The sequence below is a fragment of the Schistocerca nitens genome, chromosome 1, assembly GCF_023898315.1.
Source record: "Schistocerca nitens isolate TAMUIC-IGC-003100 chromosome 1, iqSchNite1.1, whole genome shotgun sequence".
Lineage (NCBI taxonomy): Eukaryota > Metazoa > Arthropoda > Insecta > Orthoptera > Acrididae > Schistocerca > Schistocerca nitens.
In genome coordinates, this window is record NC_064614.1 from 1051752135 (window position 1) to 1051775806 (window position 23672).

General features: G+C 39.6%; 1 protein-coding gene across 2 annotated transcripts in view; it reads right to left on the reverse strand.

The window, feature by feature from the left end:
• Positions 1 to 23672, reverse strand: part of LOC126238059 (ecdysone-induced protein 75B-like) — a 626856-nt gene that overhangs the window by 304461 nt on the left and 298723 nt on the right. For both annotated transcript variants that reach the window (XM_049947766.1, XM_049947765.1), the window contains exon 3: positions 17588 to 17696. In XM_049947766.1, coding sequence (XP_049803723.1) covers positions 17588 to 17696 — 109 coding nt within the window. The remainder of the gene's footprint in view (positions 1 to 17587; positions 17697 to 23672) is intronic.

Here is a 23672-nt window from a genome sequence, read left to right on the forward strand (position 1 = left end):
CGCAAGACCGCTACGGTCGCAGGTTCGAATCCTGCCTCGGGCATGGCTGTTTGTGATGTCATTAGGTTAGTTAGGTTTAACTAGTTCTAAGTTCTAGGGGACTAATGACCTCAGCAGTTGAGTCCCATAGTGCTCAGAGCCATTTGAACCATTTGAACATTCTCATCCAGAGACCATCCATGTAAACTGTGACAAAGAGAATCGAACAACTCACAAATGCGTTGCGTGATATACAGGGTGAGTCACTAAGTATTGCCACCGAGAATAACTCCGAAAGTATGATAGGAGCTGAAACGTTTTTTGGTCAGATGTTGCATGGTACAACGGGGGTCATAATATGACATTGGTTTTTTGTTGCTCGGTGCGATCGCGTCAGAGATATGAAGGTCAATTTTTTTTAATTGGGATGCTATAGATTGGTACTTATTTTCTGATAGCGGCTATCGAGACGAATCCAATGATGTTAACATTAAGGTCTTTGAAGCACAGCGATGGTCAAAAAGGTGGCATGAACGTCCATTTACAGAGGGTGTTCGAAGTGATGGCCATTGGTATCAGTGCAATGCTGAAATCTTCTTATCATGGATTGAATGGTTTTCCCTATCACTTCGGCACTTATCGAAGAACATGCTCTGACAATTCTGTCTCGCATATCTTCAGGTGTAGATGGAACGTCTTTATAAACAAAGAGGTGTATCCATACGACATATAAGACATTCCAAACACCAGAATCTTGTGATGATTACAAAAGAATTTGTAATGGGACAAACTGAGTGAGTCGATAGTTGGGAGAAAGAACACTGGGAAATCTTTCTGCAGAAACGAATTTGAAGAATGATACAATAGAGGAGAGAATGAAATGAAATTTTGAAAGCAACCGGCATAAACGTGTAATCATGGGTTAAATATCTAACAGAGTTGTTTGAAATCAAAAACCGACGAGCAAACGGAAAGATATGAGAGATTCATATGGAAGCAATGGATAGTCGAACTGTTTCACGTGCAGAGGTGGGCGAAAATTTCAGTCTGCTAAAGAAATACGTACTCCGGCGAAAGGTAGAAATCGCAATGAATCACTGTGTTACAGAGAATATCAGCTAACTGAATAATGAGCAAATTAAGTTAACTGTGTTATAGCTCGTAATAAAATTCCAAATGAAAAAAGCACTAGTGTAACTATTCTCATGTACAAGAAAGGAGAAAACAAAGACCCACAGAATTACAGAACGATAAATCTCTTTAACTTCAAAGCTCACAGGAAAGTTTCTTGTGTTCAGGGGACTTCCCTACAACTTGTTTAAGAATGAAAACTGGTGCACGGCCTAGAGGAAGCGTTATAGTGGTTTCTTTACGTTATTTTGTATTTGTTTATAGCATTTACGACAGGATTCAGTTAACAGATGTTGTAATCCTCGTCTACTATAGAGGTATTCCTTCCAACTCAATAAAAACATTTGAAGGTGTTTATTCCAACACCTAGTAGATACAGGAGAAAAATGAATTCATGTTAGTTGTATACAGGTAGCAGTTGAAATTGGTATTGAAAAAGGTGACTCTTGGGGACTGCTACTTTTTAATATGGTGATGGGCGAGGTGATAAGCTATTGGCTAGTAGTGATTAGAGAATAGAGGAGAATAAATAAGAATCATTTGTTATGTTAACGATGCAGTTCTGCTAGCAAATAGTGAAGATATCCTGGAAAAACTTTTACATACAGTAATATGAAAGCTAAAAACTTAAATTGATCGTACCCGCTCAGAAAAGTAAATGAATCACCATATCTGTGGAACAAATTAGACCCAAATTCGAAATAGATGGATAATCATGCAATAGGTAATGAAGTTTAAATAACGTATTACTGCATTGTCCAGCAGTGGAACTGTGGTAAAGGAGCTTAGAAAACAAGTAACAAAAAGAAGAAATATAGCATTATGTGTAAATGTTAGAATTTGAAAAAAAATTAGAGAAAGGTTCGGAACCTAGAATACACAAAATAATAATGAGACAAGTTATGGCAAACACATCTGCGACTAGGCCTGAGACGACAACAACTGGAAGCTTTTTGGAAACCCCAGAAATGAGAACTCTGTGGAGTGTAGCAAGAAGACACAGTCGGATCAAGACAGAAGTGAATGCATTAGGAAAGAATGTAAATTGCACTCCATTAATAAGTTCCTGTGTAAGAGAAAGCATGATTGGAACGAACACATAGGATGGATAAACAGAAGAATATGAAAATCGTAAGAAAGAAATCACCAGATGGTAAAAGTGATAAAGACCGTCCTAGGAAAAGATGGAGTGACATCAAGAAACCCTGAGGCGTACAGAAGCAAACAGACTTTAGACTACGTAAATAGGAAGAATGAGGAAGAAGATGATAAAGAATTACAACTACAGTCTTACTGAAACAAAGTCCGTAGTAGCAGAGGAGAAATTGACAAGCGTAAACCAAATAACAAAGCCGGTTCGGTACACCACAGGAGATACCTCTACGAAGTTCGCTATGAGAGTGACAGCTGACAGCAGTTTCATTGAGATAGGTCCATTTCACATACCACTGTCAAGGGCGAGGAAATGTACTACGCAACTAATAACCTACGCTAAAGTCGTCGTAAGGCAATGTAAACCGTCCAGATAGGAGGAAGGCACTATGGCAAAACTCTATCTGTACAACAGCGGATAAACTAACGTAAGTACTAATTACCGGAAAAAAGGCTTATAATTTCAGATGTAGAGATATGCTAAGAAGCATTAAAACAGAGTACCCACTCTGGCGAAGCCCGACACTCATAATCCAGCTCTCCCACGCTGAGCTCTTGGAATAACTGCAACGGTCAACAAACAGCTTTCGAGTGTCGTTAGAAAACTTCTAGAGAGAGCGGACGGACAGCCGTGGCACACATGCACAGCATTTCGCCTGCGGAATGAGTTCCCATCATCAGGCTCGCTGGAGGAGGATGTTTTTTCACCGTTCCATTCTCCTCCCAGAGACGTAACGGTGAATTTGTGGAACACGCGCTGCTGCTTCACATCCAAGCTCCCTTAAGCCATTCTATTTGTTGAAAGCATCTTATAACCTTTCGCGTTTGAGGTGGAATCAAGTTTGTTTATACTAATTCGTTCTATTTATATTTCTCTGATTCAAGTACTCTTTACGACTAAGATAAAAATCAAGTTTATATACTTTTTTGTTTTCTGTTATTTATGTTGCTCTGGCTAAAGTTGCATTAACGTCTACCACGCTGAGTTAATGTTTAGGGAAATGGTGGGAGTAAGAGGGGGTGAGGGTTCGAGTAGCGGAATAGTCTGTTCGTTGACCTTATACAAACTAAGTTTCGACCGTCTTTGTGGTGGCCCTCTTCAGGGTGAGGTACCTCAAGGTTTTGCTGATGGTCTTCCCTGTACTACGTCCTATTTCGGTTGTCATGTGAACAACAAAGTTACCCTTACACATCTACATTTATAACCCGCTACCTCTTCTACAACGATCATTCTACTCTTCCTCTGTTATATTCACTAATGGTGTGTGCAAATAACGACTGTCTATAATCTTTCGCATGAGCTCTAATTTGCATGATCTCTTCTTCGTGGTCATTTCGTAAGACATATGTGGGTTGAAGTAACATAATACCCGAATGTTCTTCGAATTTCAACAGTAAATCTCTCCGTGATACACAAAGCCACTCTTGCAGATTCTGCCGCTAGAGTCAGTTGAGCATCTCTGTAACGTTCTCGCTGCGACTAAACGTTCCCGGGACGAAACGTGTCAATCTTCGCGGTATCTTCACTGTGTCTACTGTTTACTTTACTTGGTAAGCATCAAGACTGATGAACAATACTCAAAAATTGGTGTAATAAGTTTTTCATGGATGAATTGCACTTCTTTAAAATTTTACCAAAGTCCTCATCAAGGCTGCCCCATATGTGCTAGACGTAGCCAGTTCTTGGTCCAAAATTTCGTAGCCTTACAATACTATAAGTTAAGTATATACGGTTATGTCACATTAATATCACCACTGCCTACGTTCGACGTCAACGATCAATAGCCACCAACAGACAGCAGTTGACAGAACTAGGAATGGAAGGTATATAAAGCATTTCGGGGTAACGATAAACAAAGTACAGTCGTTACCGCCATGTGGAAGCGGAGCGATTCATCTCACGTCCAAAAGGGCATGATCATTGTGTGTTGGGCCAGGGTAGAAGTATTTTCGAAACGACTTAGATTCTAAATTCACTACTGGCGATTAAAATTGCTACACCACAAAGATGACGTGCTACAGACGCGAAATTTAACCGACAGGAAGAAGATGCTGTGATATGCAAATGATTAGCCTTTCAGAGCATTCACACAACGCTGGCGCCGCTGGCGACACCTACAACGTGCTGACATGTCGCCACCGGCGGCAACGTTGTGTGATTGCTCTGAAAGGCTAATCTTTTGCATATCACAGCATCTTCTTCCTGTCGGTTGACTTTCGCGTCTGTAGCACGTCATTTACATCTACATCTACATCTACATTTATACTCCGCAAGCCACCCAACGGTGTGTGGCGGAGGGCACTTTACGTGCCACTGTCATTACCTCCCTTTCCTGCTCCAGTCGCGTATGGTTCGCGGGAAGAACGACTGTCTGAAAGCCTCCGTGCGCGCTCTAATCTCTCTAATTTTACATTCGTGATCTCCTCGGGAGGTATAAGTAGGGGGAAGCAATATATTCGATACCTCATCCAGAAACGCACCCTCTCGAAACCTGCCGAGCAAGCTACACCGCGATGCAGAGCGCCTCTCTTGCAGAGTCTGCCACTTGAGTTTATTAAGCATCTCCTTAACGCTATCACGGTTACCAAATAACCCTATGACGAAACGCGCCGCTCTTCTTTGGATCTTCTCTACCTCCTCCGTCAACCCGATCTGGTACGGATCCCACACTGATGAGCAATACTCAAGTATAGGTCGAACGAGTGTTTTGTAAGCCTCCTCCTTTGTTGATGGACTACATTTTCTAAGCACTCTCCCAATGAATCTCAACCTGGTACCCGCCTTACCAACAATTAATTTTATATGATCATTCCACTTCAAATCGTTCCGCACGCATACTCCCAGATATTTTACAGAAGTAACTGCTACCAGTGTTTGTTCCGCTATCATATAATCATACAATAAAGGATCCTTCTTTCTATGTATTCGCAATACATTACATTTGTCTATGTTAAGGGACAGTTGCCACTCCCTGCACCAAGTGCCTATCCGCTGCAGGTCTTCCTGCATTTCGCTACAATTTTCTAATGCTGCAACTTCTATGTATACTACAGCATCATCCGCGAAAAGCCGCATGGAACTTCCGACGCTATCTATTAGGTCATTTATATATATTGTGAAAAGCAATGGTCCCATAACACTCCCCTGTGGCACGCCAGAGGTTACTTTAACGTCTGTAGACGTCTCTCCATTGATAACAACATGCTGTGTTCTGTTTGCTAAAAACTCTTCAATCCAGCCACACAGCTGGTGTAGCAATTTTAATGGGCAGTAGTGTATTACAGCAATGATCGGAAGGGTCCCGCCCGAAGGAAAGAACGTTATGGAGTGAGGAATGCTACAATTACTTACTTCGGCAACCCCTGTTGAAAATGGGAAAGAACTGAGCTTTTTTCCGATTGCATTGCACCTTCCTTTGTCCCAGCAACTTAGGGTGAACTATTGTTACGAAGTACCGGTGCTTATACATAGGCAGTAGTTTTTTGTTTAACCACCCCTTAACAAGCATCTCGACGTGACGTCAGAAGCAGGACAGTGTTTAGAGAATTCTTGGTTGGATGGGCTTGTGTCTGCATACGCATCACATTCCACATGCAGGCAGGGCACAGGGACGGGCTAGTGACCCAGACAGCCGGCTGATCGCGTGGGCGCGGAACCGCGTGGCCGTCCGTGCATGTGTGAACCGATATCGGGGGCTTACGACGCCAGCGCTAGTAGGGCAGTCTGCCACGGGCGCAACAAGCTGCCGCACCCTCACAGCACACCACATCACACGACACCAGGCCCCCGGGGTTGCGCGACTTAGCAGAAGCCACCATAGCAGAAGCCTTACCGTGTTAGAGCTTCCACGTGAAGGGATCGCTCTAGCCGCCTGAGAGCATCGCTTGCAAACCGCATGCGACGCGTTAGGATCCTGCGCTAATAAGCAGCGACTTAAGCTAATCGCAGTACTAAATGCAGCAGACCTTAATAATCATGCGAGTTAGAGGGCTTATGGATATGCAGCCACAGCGGATCATGGGAGGCTCCATCGAAAAGTTCCGCACTGCGAAGTATACGGGGGGTACCCGAACAGGCATCTCACCTGGAGACAGTACATTGGTGACTTCAGAGGTGGTGGACTAGTTCGTCTGCAGGCACTTTATCCCACTATAAATCCACAATACATTTTGCCCTCGTACTGTGGTATTATGTTTTCGTTAGAGCTGATCCGAACAGTGCTAAAATATGCTGCCATACGGTGGGGTGAAGCCGCGTACGAACATCTCCGTCCACCTCAGCAACTGCTGCAACTTGCCATGTTCTTAACCCATGAATTCTCCACAGGCCAATTAGACAAACTCATTGGAGTTCTGCTACTGCGAGACAGTTTTAAATTGATTACTCAGCAGTTCTATGCACAATCGCAGCAATCGGACAATAGGTTAATTTCAAAACCGGGACAGGAGGTACACAGACGTGGGCATACAATGGTCCGACATGATACGATAATTAACGCCGCCCGTAGTAAAACAGTGGTGAAAATACACAAAACCGCTCTGAGAAAAATGGTGATGTTTGTTTATGGGGCGCTCGACTGCTCGGTCATCAGCGCCCACAGAGTGTCACAATATTTACACAGTCCAGTTTTTTACCCAATCCAGGCTAGCCCCTGTCACGAATGATGATGATATGATTAAATGATGAGGACAACACAAACACTCAGTCCCGGGGCAGAGAACATTCCCAAACCGTCTGGGAATGGAACCCTGAACCCCGTGATCTGAGAAAAATGACGACATACAAAAAAAATGTTAGACAAATAAAACAACAACACCGCTAGGAAGTGCACGAACCGCGACAAGCACTTAATATACAAGAAACACCGCCACAGAAAAGTTTGTCTATTATGATTTCCTGAATTACAGGGCTTTCCAAATATCACAAAAGATAGCACATTTGTTGTTATCACTACTTATCATTTTCGATCTCGTTGGCCTCCTACTGCTCTTCCTTTATGGTTACGGTCTGCTATTTTATTGATATCAAAACGCAGAAGTAGTCCTGTTTACCGATGATACCAGTTAAGCCATGCTACAAAAAAAAGTCAACAGATAAAATTGTTAATGACGTCCTTCGTGAAAATTAATGACTGGTGTAGCACAGATATGTTAGTTTCAAACCTTGACAAAACTTCTCATCCAGTTTTGTACAGTCGAAAATATCACACCTACTATTAACCCAGTATACCTACATAATATAAATTGGACATAAAGATCTAATGTTCTTAAGCCTATAAAAACTTAAACAGGATAACCACATACTGATGTTCCTAAAACGTTTAGGTTCTGCTACTTCTTCCATCAGAATGACTGCCAACTTTCAGGATACAGAAGACTACGTTAACATATTCTGCATTGTTGACTGGTGTCTCATGAAGTAATGTTCTCGGATGTCTCCTTACATAGATAAAACGTATTCATTGCTGAAAAGCTAGTAGTTGGATTTATGTCTGTGGCTCACACAAGTAGACATCTCTCTAAGCAACTAGGAATATTAATCACTGTCTTGGGATACATTACCCAATTAAGTTCATCAACAATCTCAATTTGACAATATTTGATTTTCATAATGCTAGAAGGAAAAATGATCTGCACTACACTGTAATGAATATAAGTTTGTTATAAAAAGTAGTGAAATGTACAGCTACACAAATCTTTGACAATCTACCAAGGGAAACAAAATTGAGATAGATAACAGAAACGATTTTAAATGCAGATTAACGATGTTTCTCCTGACCAGAACCTTTTCTAACATTCTTGAATAGAAGTAATTAATTACCTTTCAGTTAGGGACGAATTCATTCTGAATGAGCAGTTGAATCTATATAATAAAAATTTCTTCAACGCTATAAAGCGCTTACTTAGGAACATCTAAAACTGACTCTCCTTTTTCCTCAGAGTAGACATTAAAATATCGTCTTTGTCTCTCCAATACCAATAACTGCTATTGCATTAATCTGTATAGTATTCAACTTGCTTTGTACTGACTGTTGACTTGTAAACAAACCCTCACACTCTATTTAAAACGTTTTTGTAATTTAAGGAGCTGATTTCTTCGATTGCTAGTAGATGGCACGACTTGTTTCGCGACCACGTTGTGTCAACTTCGGACTGTGAGTCTCTTAGTCTCACTCCGCGTCCAGTGCGTGTTTCTTCTTGCATTCCTTAGTGGCGTATAATGTGCTACTCGATTTAATTATAATTTTACTGTCCACTACCAACTTTATGTCAGTTCCAGTGACTAATTTTATATGGCTTATATATTAACTTCCTGTGAAATGTTTTATATGAAGAGAGGTTTTGCTCTTAAAACTGTTCATGTGTTACTACACGTGAGTACAACCTCCTCATTAATCTATTTGGTATATTAAAACGGTTCAAATGGCTCTGAGCACTATAGGACTTAACATCTGAGGTCATCAGTCCCCTAGAGCTTGGAACTTCTTAAACCTAACTAACCTAAGGACAGCACACACATCCATGCCCGGGGTAGGATTCGAACCTGCGACCGTAGCGGTCGAGCGGTTCCAGACTGAAGCGCCTAGAACAGCTCAGCCACACTGGCCGGCGGTATATTAAACATCTATTCATAGCTTTTCTCTATGTCAATTATTTTATAAGCTTTTTAGGTAATTTGCATTTTCTGATGAAGACACTAAAAGTATCGTAAGCAGGTTACAGTGACATCTTGTTGCAACTGGTTGACTCTCATATTCTTATACGGTTTCTGTCTTGCGGCCATGTTTAAAACTGTCCCTAAGCAGACTGAAGTCAAATAATCTGTTCTAGCATATACCAAAGATGCAATCAAAGATATTACAAATGTATATCGGTATTATAAGCATATACATAACACATAGTTCATTGCTGTACAGAAAGATGATAGTAAAATAAATTTTCAAAATTATACGTGATCGTTTCCGCTCGTGCTTGATACAGATCATTTCAGCGTTGTTAGGAGATTCCATAAGTGAACTGTCATGTTAATTTACACGCTACACCTCCAACAGCACGTTACATAGAAATTCTATGTAAGTACTCTGCGGTACCACACGTCGAATCCTCGACTCTGATATTGTGTTTTCAGGGTTGTTGTATTCTTTAAGGTTGTGTGATTCACTCTTGCGTAGTTGATTAAATGATAAGAATAATTGAAGGCATACGGTTTGACAAGAAATAACTGAAAAAGTTATTTATAAATATGTGAATGCGAAAATAAAGTGTACATATCCAATGGCTAAACATGTGACGTCAAATAGAGGAAGGTTGTGTGTTGAATATGTAATTCAAAATAAATTTAAATATATAATAAAGCTTTACCATGATATATTGAGCACATATGGAGGCGGCTAGGGTGCTTTCTCTACTACAGTTTGATGTGATTTGTAACGCAGTACACGAATATGTAAATTATTTTGGTAATATGAGAGGACAAAGCATGCTAAGGAATTAGTTAATCGAGTAAGATTAAGTCTAGGGGTACGAGGGAACGCAGGCATATAAATGTAATTTTAACTTTTTTCACAGAATACTTAAGTAATATTACTTTTTCTAATGGAGAGATGAAAATTTTAGATAAGGGCTACAATTTTAACCTTCAACGTAAGCTATGTAATAGTGAAATTAAAAATCAAATGAAACTACAAAAGTGGCACTAGATATGGCGTCATTATGAATATGTGAACACAGTAATGTAACCAGTAAAGTAGAGGCGCTAATTGAAGAACGGATGAAACGTGATAAACACGGTATAACCGCTGGAACAATAGGGCTAAAACTGCATGGAATCATTAAGGAACTGACATGATAAAGCCCTAACAGCTGAGACAGACAAAGGAAATAGACCTCTCACAAATACCCAAATGATTACGACGATGGAGTAGAGGAATTTTTTTGAAAAAAATAAGTTTCATTAACTCTTTAGTGACCGTACAAATAAGTTTATTGGGTTCATTAATATGGCAGTATAACAATTAAATTTCATTTTTTTCAACAGAGAGATTAGGTAATGTACTATCATGAACCGAAAGACACAGAAAGTAAGAGCACAACCATAAATGCACTGTTATCTTATTCAGAAAATTTTATAGATAGTGCAGCGTATAGTGCAACCAAAAATTTCTGCAGCCTATTAAGAAATATTAAACTTATTTAAAAATTGATAGTAAAAAAATAGTTGAAGTTGCTTAGAAAATTAAAAATGTACAGATTCGCGCTGAAGAAAGTTTGTGTTGTTGGACGTAAGAAATCTTTACATTAATGTCACAATAACTGAGACAATTGAATTAATAGATAATAATCTCCTACAATAAAACGAAATTAGTGTATGAAGAAACATGCAAGATTATTGATCTTCTTAGATTCTTTCATTTAATTATTTGAATTGCTGCACCCCAATATACTGTCAACCTCATGGTGAAGCCATGCTACATTATACATACACTAACGGACGTACTTGTGTGTAATACTGCAAATAAATTTTTGACACATAGAAATACGACTGATGAGCTAATTCACTATAAAAGTTATATAAATGATACATTAGTTCTAATTAATGGTGTTAAAAATGAAATACACTGCATGCAGATGACACTAATTAGTCTGCATCACAAAACAAACTTCTCGGTGGACCTAGAAAAAGAACACATGATTAGTTTTCTAGATTTGAAAATTAGTAATAATAGATGTCTTCATGACCCATTATAGTGGATGGTTGCAACGCAACTGCATATAGCACAGTAATAAAACGAAACGTAGCCTCAGGCCTTAGTCATCGTTTTACAAGTTCTACTGCATGATTCCTTCCGAGACTTGACGCCTCATTCTCGAATATATCATTGCAGTTCGATGGTGTATCCGGGGATCGTGTATCTTGTAACATCATAACTGCAGGCTGAGGCTATTTTATTTATTGTTATTACCATATGCTGTCTCATTCCCACTATTCAATATTATGTATATTAAAATGATGTATATGCCACGCCAAAGAAAAGAAACACTGCACAGGTCAATCTGATGGTGAAGCGTGAAGTCTCGAAAGCAGTCTTGCAGTAAATCTTGAAACACCATAAATGCAGCTTGAGGCTACTTTGTTTATCGTTATTATTATATGCGTCTGCGTTCCTATCGTCCACTGTGAGGGATAACGAAGATACGTATATTCCATGCCACGAAATAGGAACTGAGCATAGGTACGTCTGAGGATGCGTCATGATGTCTCGCAATTGATAGTGCAATAAAAGTAGAAACACCATATCTGCTCCCTGAAACAACAGTATTACTGAACGAGATTTTCACTCTGCAGCGGAGTGTGCGCTGATATGAAACTTCCTGGCAGATTAAAACTGTGTGCCAGACCAAGACTCGAACTCTGGACCTTTGCCTTTCGCGTGCTATTTCTGCATGGTTTGGAGGAGAGCTTCTGTAAAGTTTGGAAGGTAGGAGACGAGGTACTGGCAGACGTAAAGCTGTGAGGACGGGGCGTGAGTCGTGCTTGGGTAGCTCAGTTGGTAGAGCACTTGCCCACGAAAGGCAAAGGTCCCGAGTTAGAGTCTCGGTCCGGCACACAGTTTTAATCGGCCAGGAAGTTTCAACTGTATTACTGTTGCGGTTATTATTTGTAACAATAGGGTCTCCTACAATTCTGATATTTTCCACAAACCAACTACAATTGACACAGTCATCCATAATAGTTTGCATCACCGAAAGAGTTCTTCCTGTATGTGATTGGTAGTATATTTAATAGTAACGCAGTCAGTAAAGAGCTGAAAACATTAAAACAACAAGCTGTCAGGAATGGACATAGAAGAGAATTAAATGGATGAGGCCATATGCGCTAAAAAGCTTAACGGCACAAATAAGAAAACTGCAGATCAACTCGCACTAGCTAACGAATAACGGAAGAGAAAGGCTAAGAATGTTGTACTGTCATACTACGTACCTACATCAGATAAGATAGCAGAAGTCTTTCGAAACACAATGGTTAAGATAGGCTCGCATATTGTCAGTCCACTTAGTAAAATGCTTCATAGTCCTTAACAGAAGGATAACCCCTTAAATTAGCTCTGTCCGAACAGGTCTCGGAAGACCCCGCGGCTCTGACCGACCTCCGTGTTATCCTCAGCTTAGCGGCGTCACTGGATGAGGATACGGAGGGCATGAGGTCAGCATGTAGCTCTCCCATCCGTTGTCGGTTTTCGTGACCGGAGCCGCTACTTCTCAGGCAAGTAGCTCCTCAGTTTGCCTCTAAAGGGCTGAGTGCAGCCCGCTTGCCAATAGACCTCGGATGACCAGACGGTGACTCATCCACGCTCTATCCGATCCCGACAGCGCTGAACTTCGGTGATCTGAGGGGAACCGGTGTTACCACTGCTGGAGAGCCGTTGGCTATAACCCTTTAAACTGGTTGGAATGTACAAGATTAACGACGGGGATTTTGACTAGTTCTATTGGGACAAACAGGTATGAGTCTCAAGGTGACACTAAGGGAATACAAAAATACTAGTAAAAGTAATATATCGTTGTTTGATGAACATTTTCGTAATAACAAGCATACTACTCATAAAAGTGACCCATTCAGGTTTTTCACAAACTTGACAAATGGGGTCAATGAATATTCTTGAGGAGACAGAAATTTATACTGCGTTCAATAAACGGCCACAGTAAGTTCTTAGCGAACAAACTTTCTTGAAACGTAGGAATTTCTTAGAGAACTTCAGGCACGTACTGTGTTGACAGTAGGTACATCGATAGCACCAGTGAGTCACACAGCATTTTCCAGAAGGACTGGTCAGTATTTAGGAATATGACAGGAACTATCATTCTAAGCAAAAACGTGTAGTAAACATGGAACCTAACATGCATACATTTAGAGCTAAGAACACTTCTTCATCGACGATACTGTGAAACAAATTTCTTCTACTGCTCTCTGCTTTCCATATTTTGAAAGGTGATAATATGGATGAAAACAATATGGACTCTAAAGTGCAATCCTTTACAGCTTGCCCACTTCGCCATCCTTGATAATGTGAAACGCATCTCTTCTATTCAACGAGTGCTTATAGCTTTCAAGGCATGCAGGTTGGAGCCCATGTTTACTAGAGAGTTTTTTCTTATTTTGGTCCACACCACCCCCGTCCCAAAATGTGGGAAAAAAAGAGCTTGCAGTGGGAGACACTTCTTTCACATTGTCGAGAACAAAGAAGTGCTTATAACTCTTGAGTTCGCCTTTTTGAGTCCATGTTGAACAGACTTTTTGGCTTCGAATTATCGTTCCTCTCATGTCCATGAATATCGACATTTCCTTCTCGGACGCCCTGTATTTAATTGTAACCGATATTTATCTATCATGTCGTCTGGCAGCTTTTCTTCTTATCTCCTTATTCCTTGCTCTGCAGGACTTTGTCATGAGAGAAAATGTTGACATTTGATGTTAATCTATTATGGCTGCTTAGATGCTACATTTACATGCTTTCCTTATGCAGCAGGTGATTTTATATGCTATTTTACGATAGATTAGAACAGTGTTCTTGATTTTTATATTATATATCAGGACCATAGCTTTACATTTTCTATGATACTTCATGGGATTTTACTTTTTCTGGATCTATGACTCATCTTTATATGTATCTTCATACACTACCCTCCCTTTCCTGCTTCACTGAAATCACATGAGGATTCTTTCGGTTTACGCAAAACATGTGTTAGAGTTAGTGCAGCATAATTGGTTACTGATGATATTTTAGCTTCATTATGTTTATAACCAGTGTTAGATGTACTGTAATAAGAAAATTCAGTTATGGTAACGTTCTTTCATTTCTTGTTGTATGTGCTGTACATGTTTTAGGTACTCCTTGCTTACTTGCACTGATAGAAGCTAGCATAAGTCTTCTCTTTTATTCGTGACAACAGTCACTCTTTTTTTTCTGCTCTCGATCCGTTACTGAGCTTGACAGTTAACTTCCGTATTTTATATTACCGCTATGTGCTTCGTGATGTTTTTCGATATGTGAAATTTATGAAGTTGTTAAGCAATGGTTTTGTGGATGAAGTTTATGTGGGACTTTCACACCGTTTATTTAATACACAGCGGTCATACCTGTTATTGGGAATGCACCTATCACAACGTTCGCTCATTTCTTGTTCTTTCGTTGCCCCTCTGCAGATCAGTCAGCGACAATTCAATATTTATAACACTGAGATGCGTTTAAAGAACCTCTAGTTTGATATGGATCCCCCATAGTTGTTGTTCTTTCATGATCCAAATTACCTGTTGCGTGCCTTTTTTTAAATTTTCTAATTTGAAGTAAGACATACTCTAGTTCCCTGTTTCTACGACTACATTTATGTGACTCTGTAACCATTGTTAGCAATATTATGATAATATAAGCACGAATGAAGATAGCGACTCATTCTTCATTTCCCTTCTCCTACTTAACTAGATCAATATGACTTCATAATTTCTAACACTGACGTGCTATTAATTGAAGTGCCCCACATCGATGATGCGAATGAGATTTACATATGGACTGTATACTTTTTACTACATATACATATAGTTCATATTACCTTCATTATGTTTTTATTACTCTGAGAAAGTCATTAACATTATGTATGTTCTGGAAATATAACATCTAATTAACAACATTCCGTACGCTAGTGAACTATGTATTATGCTTAGGCGTACAGTATCGACTCACATTTGTCATGTCTTCGATTGTGTCTTAAGTATAGGCTAGAACAGCTTATTGGACTTCAGCCTTCTGATGAATGTACTGGCTATATAAACTGAGGCTCGTTTTCGAAAAAAAGTGGTTCTTCATTGAATGGATGTCAAGTTCTTGCCTACACTGTATTTCACGTCACTTTTTCCACTGTTTTACAGTCTTTCTGTTCGTATTCGATACCGATCATGCCAGTTTTGAATCGCGGCACCTCACGCAGTCTGACAGATTAACTTACATGTCATACCTTCTACGGCATATTGCAGGGAGTTACTTTGTGTGCAAGTACTAGACGGGATCATACGTCGAATTAATTACCACAATATTAATTGTGTTTTAAATTTTCTTGGGTTTGTTACGCAGATTATTTTTTTATACTTACGTCATTGATATGTTTTATATGTGCTTGAAAATGACTTCACAGTCCAAATTGGTTAACAACAAGAAATAAAAAAAATTACAGCCAATTTCAGACAATTTCTATCGAAAAAAAGATTTCGTTCAGACTCCCTGTGTATGTACTTTATACTCAACAACTGATAAAAGGAACGTAAGTTCCCATGGATTTGTTTGGACAGTATTATCACAAATGAAGCATAATATTTTCGTACCATTGTCACCACGAGTGTCGGAGTAAACTACATAGAGGACCTCACCCAAAATTATGTCGTGGCATTCTCTCGTAGGACTTGCATTAGAATTTTGGTAATCCATTGGTTTCGGTTTTCATATATTACCAGCTGCCTGAGGGAGGCATTCGAGAAAGAAATAAAAAATATTTCCCAAGAAATTCTTGTAGTAATTAATTTTTGCTGAACAACACCAACGTCAATTACTTAAATTTTTCTAATGGAAACTGAATTGCAAGCACGGCTAAATATCATTACATGATATGATCAAATAAAAATAAAACAAAATATTATCAGACCTGCTTCTATTACACTTTTACTTATCTAGAATTTTTCATAATAATATCTTTCAGTGTCTTCGAAGTCCATTTTTTCTGTTCACCCTTTTGCGAAATGATTTGAACATGGGCTTACTTGTGTCTCTGAAGAGTGGCGCTTAATTTTCATAGAAATTAATTACGAAAAATTTGTCCCTTCAGTAGCGTTTATGACGATGCGACATAACGTGTTTGGAAACGTCCATTCCACTGTTATGTCAAACTTACCTTGATTACTTTTTGGCATATTTTTCTTTACTAGGTGCGGGAAAAACCGATTGGTTAAGACCAATAGAGGTTTGAATAACAGATATTTTTCTTTATTTGTTTGGTCTCGGTTGCAACAGGTTGTTTTTTATTTTTTACTTGTAACTGAGTAAAAAACGAAATATTTAATAGTCATAGCGGCAGTGAAAACAATTTTTGGTATTTAAATAAATTTTATTAAAAAAAGGAAGTAATTTTTATTCCTCGAGTTAGCAGTGGTAGGAAATACTGCGTTGTTATACTCGTATATGATTGGAAAGTCGATCAGTGCTATTTCAATAACCATTCTGACAGAAACGAACAACAAACACATGGCCTAAGAATTGGTACAGCATTGCAGGGACAAAACTGTCCCTTTGCGTGTGTCGTGCCTTAAGATACGCAAGACATGCCCCCTAGTCTATACGGTACTTTCTCTCTGTTGTCGCCGGACGTCCATTGTGTTGTAGAATGGCACCAATCCTTGTTTCTAAATATTTTTGCTGAGTGAAGTAGGAATGAAGTACAACGCTTTATTTGATGTACAATATTAAAGATTAAACTGCCATTTCTATGAAATAATAAAAGACTAATGAACTAATGATGCAGTAATAAAATTGAAAATGTAAAAATTCATTCACACTATGCAATGAAAATAGATAGTAGTTGATCTACTGGCTGTGTATACATAACATGGCTTTACCTGCATGTAGCCCTTGAAAACGAACAAATCAACACGCAAAACAGAGTTCTTCAACCTCATTTTCTACCATTCAGCTCTGACTATTCCTAATGCCCAAATAATGGTATGATCTATGGTTGTAACATGATATTTGAGCAGAGTTTCAAAAAATTAGAATCAATAGCAGAATGCTGGAGATCTTTCGTAGTATTCTACCACTTACCACGTTTAGAGAAAAGCAGCGAACCATTAACGGACTAAGTCTTTTTAATTGACCTATTTCATTTTATATTTCCATTCCATGTGTTCTGAAACTGATATAGAATCCAAATTTTTCAATCTTTGTTCGATTTCTACGTTTATTTGTTTAATTGCAAATGCTCAATTACAACTTCTTGTAATTCTACATGTATTCTTGTGCACGTAGTATGTGTGAATGAATGTGAAAAATAAATTTTAAATAATTTGATACAGCCACGCCTTCATCCAACAAAAATCGTACAAATTCTGTATTCCGTTAAACTTCGTGAAGTGCACTACCTCCAATAGCGCGCTATCTAGATGTCATCGGGAAGCGTAAGTATCCTAAGCTACAATGCACGACGCTTCACGAAGTTGCACAAGAATGTAGCACTTAATGCTGATTGCTGCGCGTTGCTGCCCTGTGGAATGTATTGTGTGTGTTACCTGTTGCCTCACTGTGGTAATCGTGGCCAACAGAAGCTGCTCCAGCGGTGTTGTTGTAGAGGGTCATAAACGGGCGCTCCTGGGCTCCAGTGAGCGGCAATGTGGAAACCTGGAATAACGAGAAAACCTTATTTTAACCCTTAAGAAGGTTCATATTTACACTGTATCAGTAGCCTCGCGGTATGAGATTTACGCTATATGATCAAAAGTATTCGGGCATCCTATGGTAATGCGAAATTGACCACAAGATGGCAGGAGAGACGGTCCCGTCAATACAACAGTAAGAGGGGAGTTCTGCGTCGTCAGTGGAGAATCAGTAACGCGAGAATGGGTCGGACAGAGAAATCAGCGACTTGGAACGTGGGCTGGTCATCGGATGTCAACTGAGTAACGAATCCGTCTGGTGCACTCCAAGCCCTCCAAAGCTGACCAAATTTGTGACCGGATTGGGAAGTGGAAACGCGAAAAATCACAGCGAAACTCTAGACCAGGCTACCCACAGGCATTAACGGACTGGGGCGGCCGAATGTTGGGGAGGTGGTTGTATACAGTAGCATGACATCAGCGGAAGAAAACACAATTGAGTTCCAAACTGCTACCAGCAGTGCAGCTAGTACAAAACATGGGTTTATGGAGTTAAAAAGAGTGAAGTACAGTGATCTAACAGTTCCTCAAACTATACATTTCCATAGTTAGTGGTAAGTGACGCTTGAGGTGGTGTAAACAGCAATGCCACTGGACAGCGAATGGCCTGAAAAGAATGATTTTGAGTGATGAATCACTCTGTACACGATGGAAATCCGATGGTAGTATTTAGGTTTGGTGAATGCCTGTAAAATGTCACCTGCCATCATGTTTAGTGCCGATTGTAAAGTACAGACGAGGAGCAGCCACAATTTCTGTGCTTTTAGTGCTTATGGAGTGGTTCCCTAAGTGTACATAATAAAACACTAAGTGAAGAAGGGTATGAACACATTTTACTGAAGGGTGTATTGCCTAGAATCGAGGGACTGCTCTTAATTGATCATTGAATGTATCAGAATGACAGTGCACCCTGTTATAAAACAGCACTTGTGACACATTGTTTAGTGGACAGCAACACCTACCGAGACACCCTACTCCAAGCCATTTGGAACTCGTTTGTGATGAGATACAAAGTTTCCGTTACTCCAAACCCCAGTATTCAATGTGACGACTTTCTCTGGTTGCCTCTGTTGAGGAAAATTGCACAGAAATTGCTCTACAGACATTCAGTCACCTCATGATGAGGTTCCCTACCAGAATGGAAGGCTCACGAAGGTGAATGGTGGACAGGTTCCATATTAATGTCTACTAGTATGTGATGGATACTTTTGGACAAATAGTGTATAGTTAGGTATTCATTTTAACATACTTGTAGAACCCTCGTTCACAACACACTTCAACTTTTTCTACCCACTCGACCACACTTTTGTTATTGATGACATAAGTCTGCATGATGTCAGACAGTTGAAAATAAAGTTTGTTAACAAATGACTTTGTTACATTGATTTCAGAACTATTGTTAGTCTTCTTATATCATACAGAGTTTTTTCGTAACTAGTTAGTTACGTGTTCCATAGAATATTTATACGATTTTACTGTCGCAATGCTGTGAAACGGGTCGGTTTACAGGATGTATACACACGATTGGTTTCAAAACTTAGAACATACTGTGTTTCAGCAGCAAGCGCAATACTCGTGCAATTACGCTTAAAAACTAGTTGTTTTACAGGCTACTCATTTTAGTATAAAAATTTATCTATGGAATAGGAGGGGTTTTAATGTAAAAGTGAATTTAATATTTAAAACCTACTCGTTTGCCAATCACACAATTTATGGTATTGGGCAAGTGATCAAAGACTTTTGCTTATGCCTGAGCCACTGACGGTTCCAATACTGAATAGCAAATGCCATTTTTTCTAGTGTTGTACGTATAGACGTTACTATTCTTCTCAATTTCTGATGGACTACTTGTGAGGAAATTTATGAGGGAATGTGTGGTGAATGTGCAGTTAAGTGTGACTACTTGAAGAGGTACCTACAAGATGTCTGCAGGTCAGCAACAGTAACGATTTAATTTTTTTTTTCAATAGTTTCCGCCCCTGGTAGCTGAGTGTTCAGTCGACGGAATGTCATACTTACCGGCCCGGGTTCGATTCCTAGCTGGGTCGGAGATTTTCTCCGCTCAGAACTGGGCGTTGTGTTGTCTTTGTCATCGTCATTTCATCCCCACCGACACGCAAGTCGCCGAAGTGGCGTCAACTCGAAAGACTTGCAGCAGGCGAATCGGAGGCCCTAGCCACACGGCATTTCCATTTTCATTATTATTAGTTACAGAAATTTTACTAGGTTAGAAATTTTGGCGCAAGAAAATACCCTGCATTTTATGGGAGTGTCGTAGCAGGGCAAAGGAAAGCACTGGAGAGAAAAAATTTGGCCATACTGAAGACGTTTCTTGCCTGCGTTTAACAATATCTTGCGTGCGCAGCTTTCAGACCACAATAAATATTTCTTCCACCACTTCATATTAAATCAGGCTTGATGCAGCTGATACTGCAAGATGAATCGCACTTTCAGTATTGTTCTACGTAATTTACCTTCATATGTCAAGAGCAATAATACTTCCCTTTCTCCTCATACTAACGAACTGATGTAAAATCACGAAGTTTGGAAAGCAATAAATATCGGAGAAAAAGATAGATGGACTTCTGTCACATCTGTTATTCAAAACTTTGTAGGGTGTAAAAAAACGTCCAATTATAGGAAAATTCCTATTATAACGTTGGAAAATTTCCTGAAGTTTGGTTGTGCATAGGTATAAAAATCTACTTCCTAAACTCACGTACTGACTACGACTTCGAAAACGTTGTAACGAACAGCACCAAGGCATCAAGAAGGTGGAAAGAAGAGGTACCATCAAATGTGGAATGAAAGTAGGTAGCCGATTATTGTTATGTGTTGAAGGGCTTTAAAAATAAACGTAGAAATAAGAAAAAGAGGGAATGGGACTTAAAGGTAACAGAATACTCACGACGTTACTAAAAATATTGTTTATAGTATTTCAGTATATCTCTAAAAGGTAATAATTTTTAAAATGTAGACCTATATTGGTATTTCATTTTGATATTTCTACTTCATTTACTTAAGCCGTGGAAAATGAGATCTTTATTCTGAAAGCTGCTGACGGAACACAACAAAATAATAACATTTTTAGCGAAGTACCTCTACCGTGTTTCGCAAATTTTTTTTCTGAACAGCAGTAAAGTTGCGAACATTTCACAGTTAATTATAACACTTGTAGCTTCTACTCGTTGTATAGTTCTAATGAATTACTGTTTCCCAAAACATAGAGTTCATTAGGTACTAGTAGCTGAAATAAACAAATTATTGGAGGGAACTACTTCGACCCACTGTGCAATGAAACGTACAATCACGATTGAGTTTCCATGTACAGGTTCTTCCAGCTACAAGGCACTGAAAGGCATAGACCACGCAGCAAAACATCGTCATTTCACTGACTGATGGTTTTTGATAAATTCTGTCAGAAGGAAAAGCGATACAGTTGTTGAGATACTATTCACTTATTTTGTAGCAGCGAGTTTCCGTTTCTGTTTTGGTGTAGTTCACCTGCATCACTTCATATGAGTGGCACTTACTTCCGTTCTGTCGCGCTGTCGCGAGTACAAGCCGTAGACAAGCGACTTTCTTGCCTCATCTGCTACATGCGACAAATAAATCTAGTTTAGTACTCCTGTACTGAGTCAGCTACTAATAGTTGATGTAGGGTGTATCTTCTGCTTCACGAGTTCGTTGGCAGTCTTGAACAACTTCACAGCAATTATTACCACAGAAGCCGTATTATTTTCCACTTAGTTATCCTGCAACAGTGCAGGTTCTGCAAGCATAGGTGACGTAGGATGTTCCACTTCAAGAAGCTGTAATAATGTTGCTCCATCATTTGCAACAGTGACCTCTCCTGTGTCATCCACCAGCATCTTGCCCAAACCAACTGGACGCAAGAAACTCCTTTCTTTCAGGAGTGCTAGTTCTGCAAGGTTCGCAGAAGAGCTTCTGTAAAGTTTGGAAGGTAGGAGACGGGGTACTGGCAGAAGTGAAGCTGTGAGGACGGGGCGTGAGTCGTGCATGGGCAGCTCAGTTGGTAGAGCACTTGTCCGCGAAAGGCAAAGGTCCCGAGTTCGAGTCTCGGCCCGGCACACAGTTTTAACCTTCCAGGAAGTTTCAACTCTTAATAATGTTTGCAATTGAAAAAGCAGCCAAAATAATTTCAGTTGTGAGACCCTCGCTGTCCTTCTAGAGACTACAGGGGCGCAATGCTGGACATTTCTTCTCGTTATCATTTCTTTGTGCTATATAACACTACTTTCAAAACTACGATAACACCACAACAAAACTGCGTGCCGGATCGAGACACAAGGCAGGTGCTTTAGCAACTGCGCAATTCTGGCACTGCAGGGAACCCAGCTACATGGATTCCCCCAACACGTCTCACTCCCTACAACGAACTCCACTTCACGCTTCATCCCATCGCAATGTTTCCCTTTTGATTTTATTCGGTAGTGCAGAGGCTCTGCAACTGCGGAACAGCAGCGTAGCATTGTGTGAAATGGGAGCCGGCCGCGGTGGTCTCGCGGTTCTAGGCGCGCAGTCCGGAACTGTGCGACTGCTACGGTCGCAGGTTCGAATCCTGCCTCGGGCATGGATGTGTGTGATGTCCTTAGGTTAGGTAGGTTTAAGTAGTTCTAAGTTCTAGGGGACTGATAACCACAGCAGTTGAGTCCCATAGTGCTCAGAGCCATTTGAACCATTTTTGTGAAATGGGATAATCCTGCTTCTACCTCAGGTGTAGGTATTATATTACTCGGATGAAATTATATGTTCCGACGACATACTAATTCCCAACATTATCCCTGATAATGAATACAGGCCGAAGCAATAAAATTTGTACCAAGGCCGGGGTCTGAATCTGAGCACGAATTCCGGCCTTGGTACAGTGGAGGTTGATGTTGGTCATTGATGAACTGGATTGTCACTAATAAGTCCTTAATTTTATTATTTGTCGTTTTACCGTAAAAAAGATGGTCCCTTATAAGCAAAAGTCTCAGTGTAATTTCTTGATAAAAATCGCATGGTAAATTTTCCACACTGCTCAGAAATCAAAGAACTGGAAAAGTATGTTCCAAATATTTGTCTACATTAACATTTAGTGACTCGATAAAATATGTACATAAAAACAAATCGGACAATATTTGGAAGGCAGTAAGCGTCGCTTTTTCTTTATCCTTTGTACTTAGTTTTCTTTCTAAAGCCTAAAAGAGATTTTCTCGTTCAACAAGTTTGATATCTTCTCAGCTGGAACAACTTTCCATTAGAAAGTTTATTTGTTTACTATGTTATTTATACACAGACTAGGCTATTTTAGCTCTACAGGTACGGTGAAACCTATATATCATTATGCTTTTTAAATTTCGGTCTCTCTTGTGAGTGAAAACTATTAGGCAAACTTAAATTTATCCATGTTATATGGATGTTGTTTGATGTTTGCAATTGTATTTTAAGATTATAATAACCTCCGGAATAGATCATGAAAGCAAAGCAAATGGTGAATTCAATCTGCAATCTAGGTCCTGCGCAGTGACCATATCATGTCTATGTCTATTTCTGCAGAAAGAAATGTAATTACATCCACATTGTAACAGTTAAAAATCTTTATTTTAATTTTAATCGTGGGACTGGGTTGTTTAGACAATCCAGTGTCAAATAACGACCGAAACCCCGTAATGACTGTGGACAAATTCGTCTCGTTCAGATGATCCTTTCACTACTAAGAACTCACCATAAATTGTCAAAGTATCAAAGAAAATTGCCTAAAGACATTTCTGCATGTTTCACAGATTGATTCGAAATAAAAATCGATCTATATTGCTTGTCCAGAGAATAATGTGGAGGAGTTACAGATTGCTTGATCTCTTTTAACTCAAGCAGCCGTATGGCAGTATGTGGACCTTCCAAATTTGCGATTTACATATCGCAGTGATTTACGTAA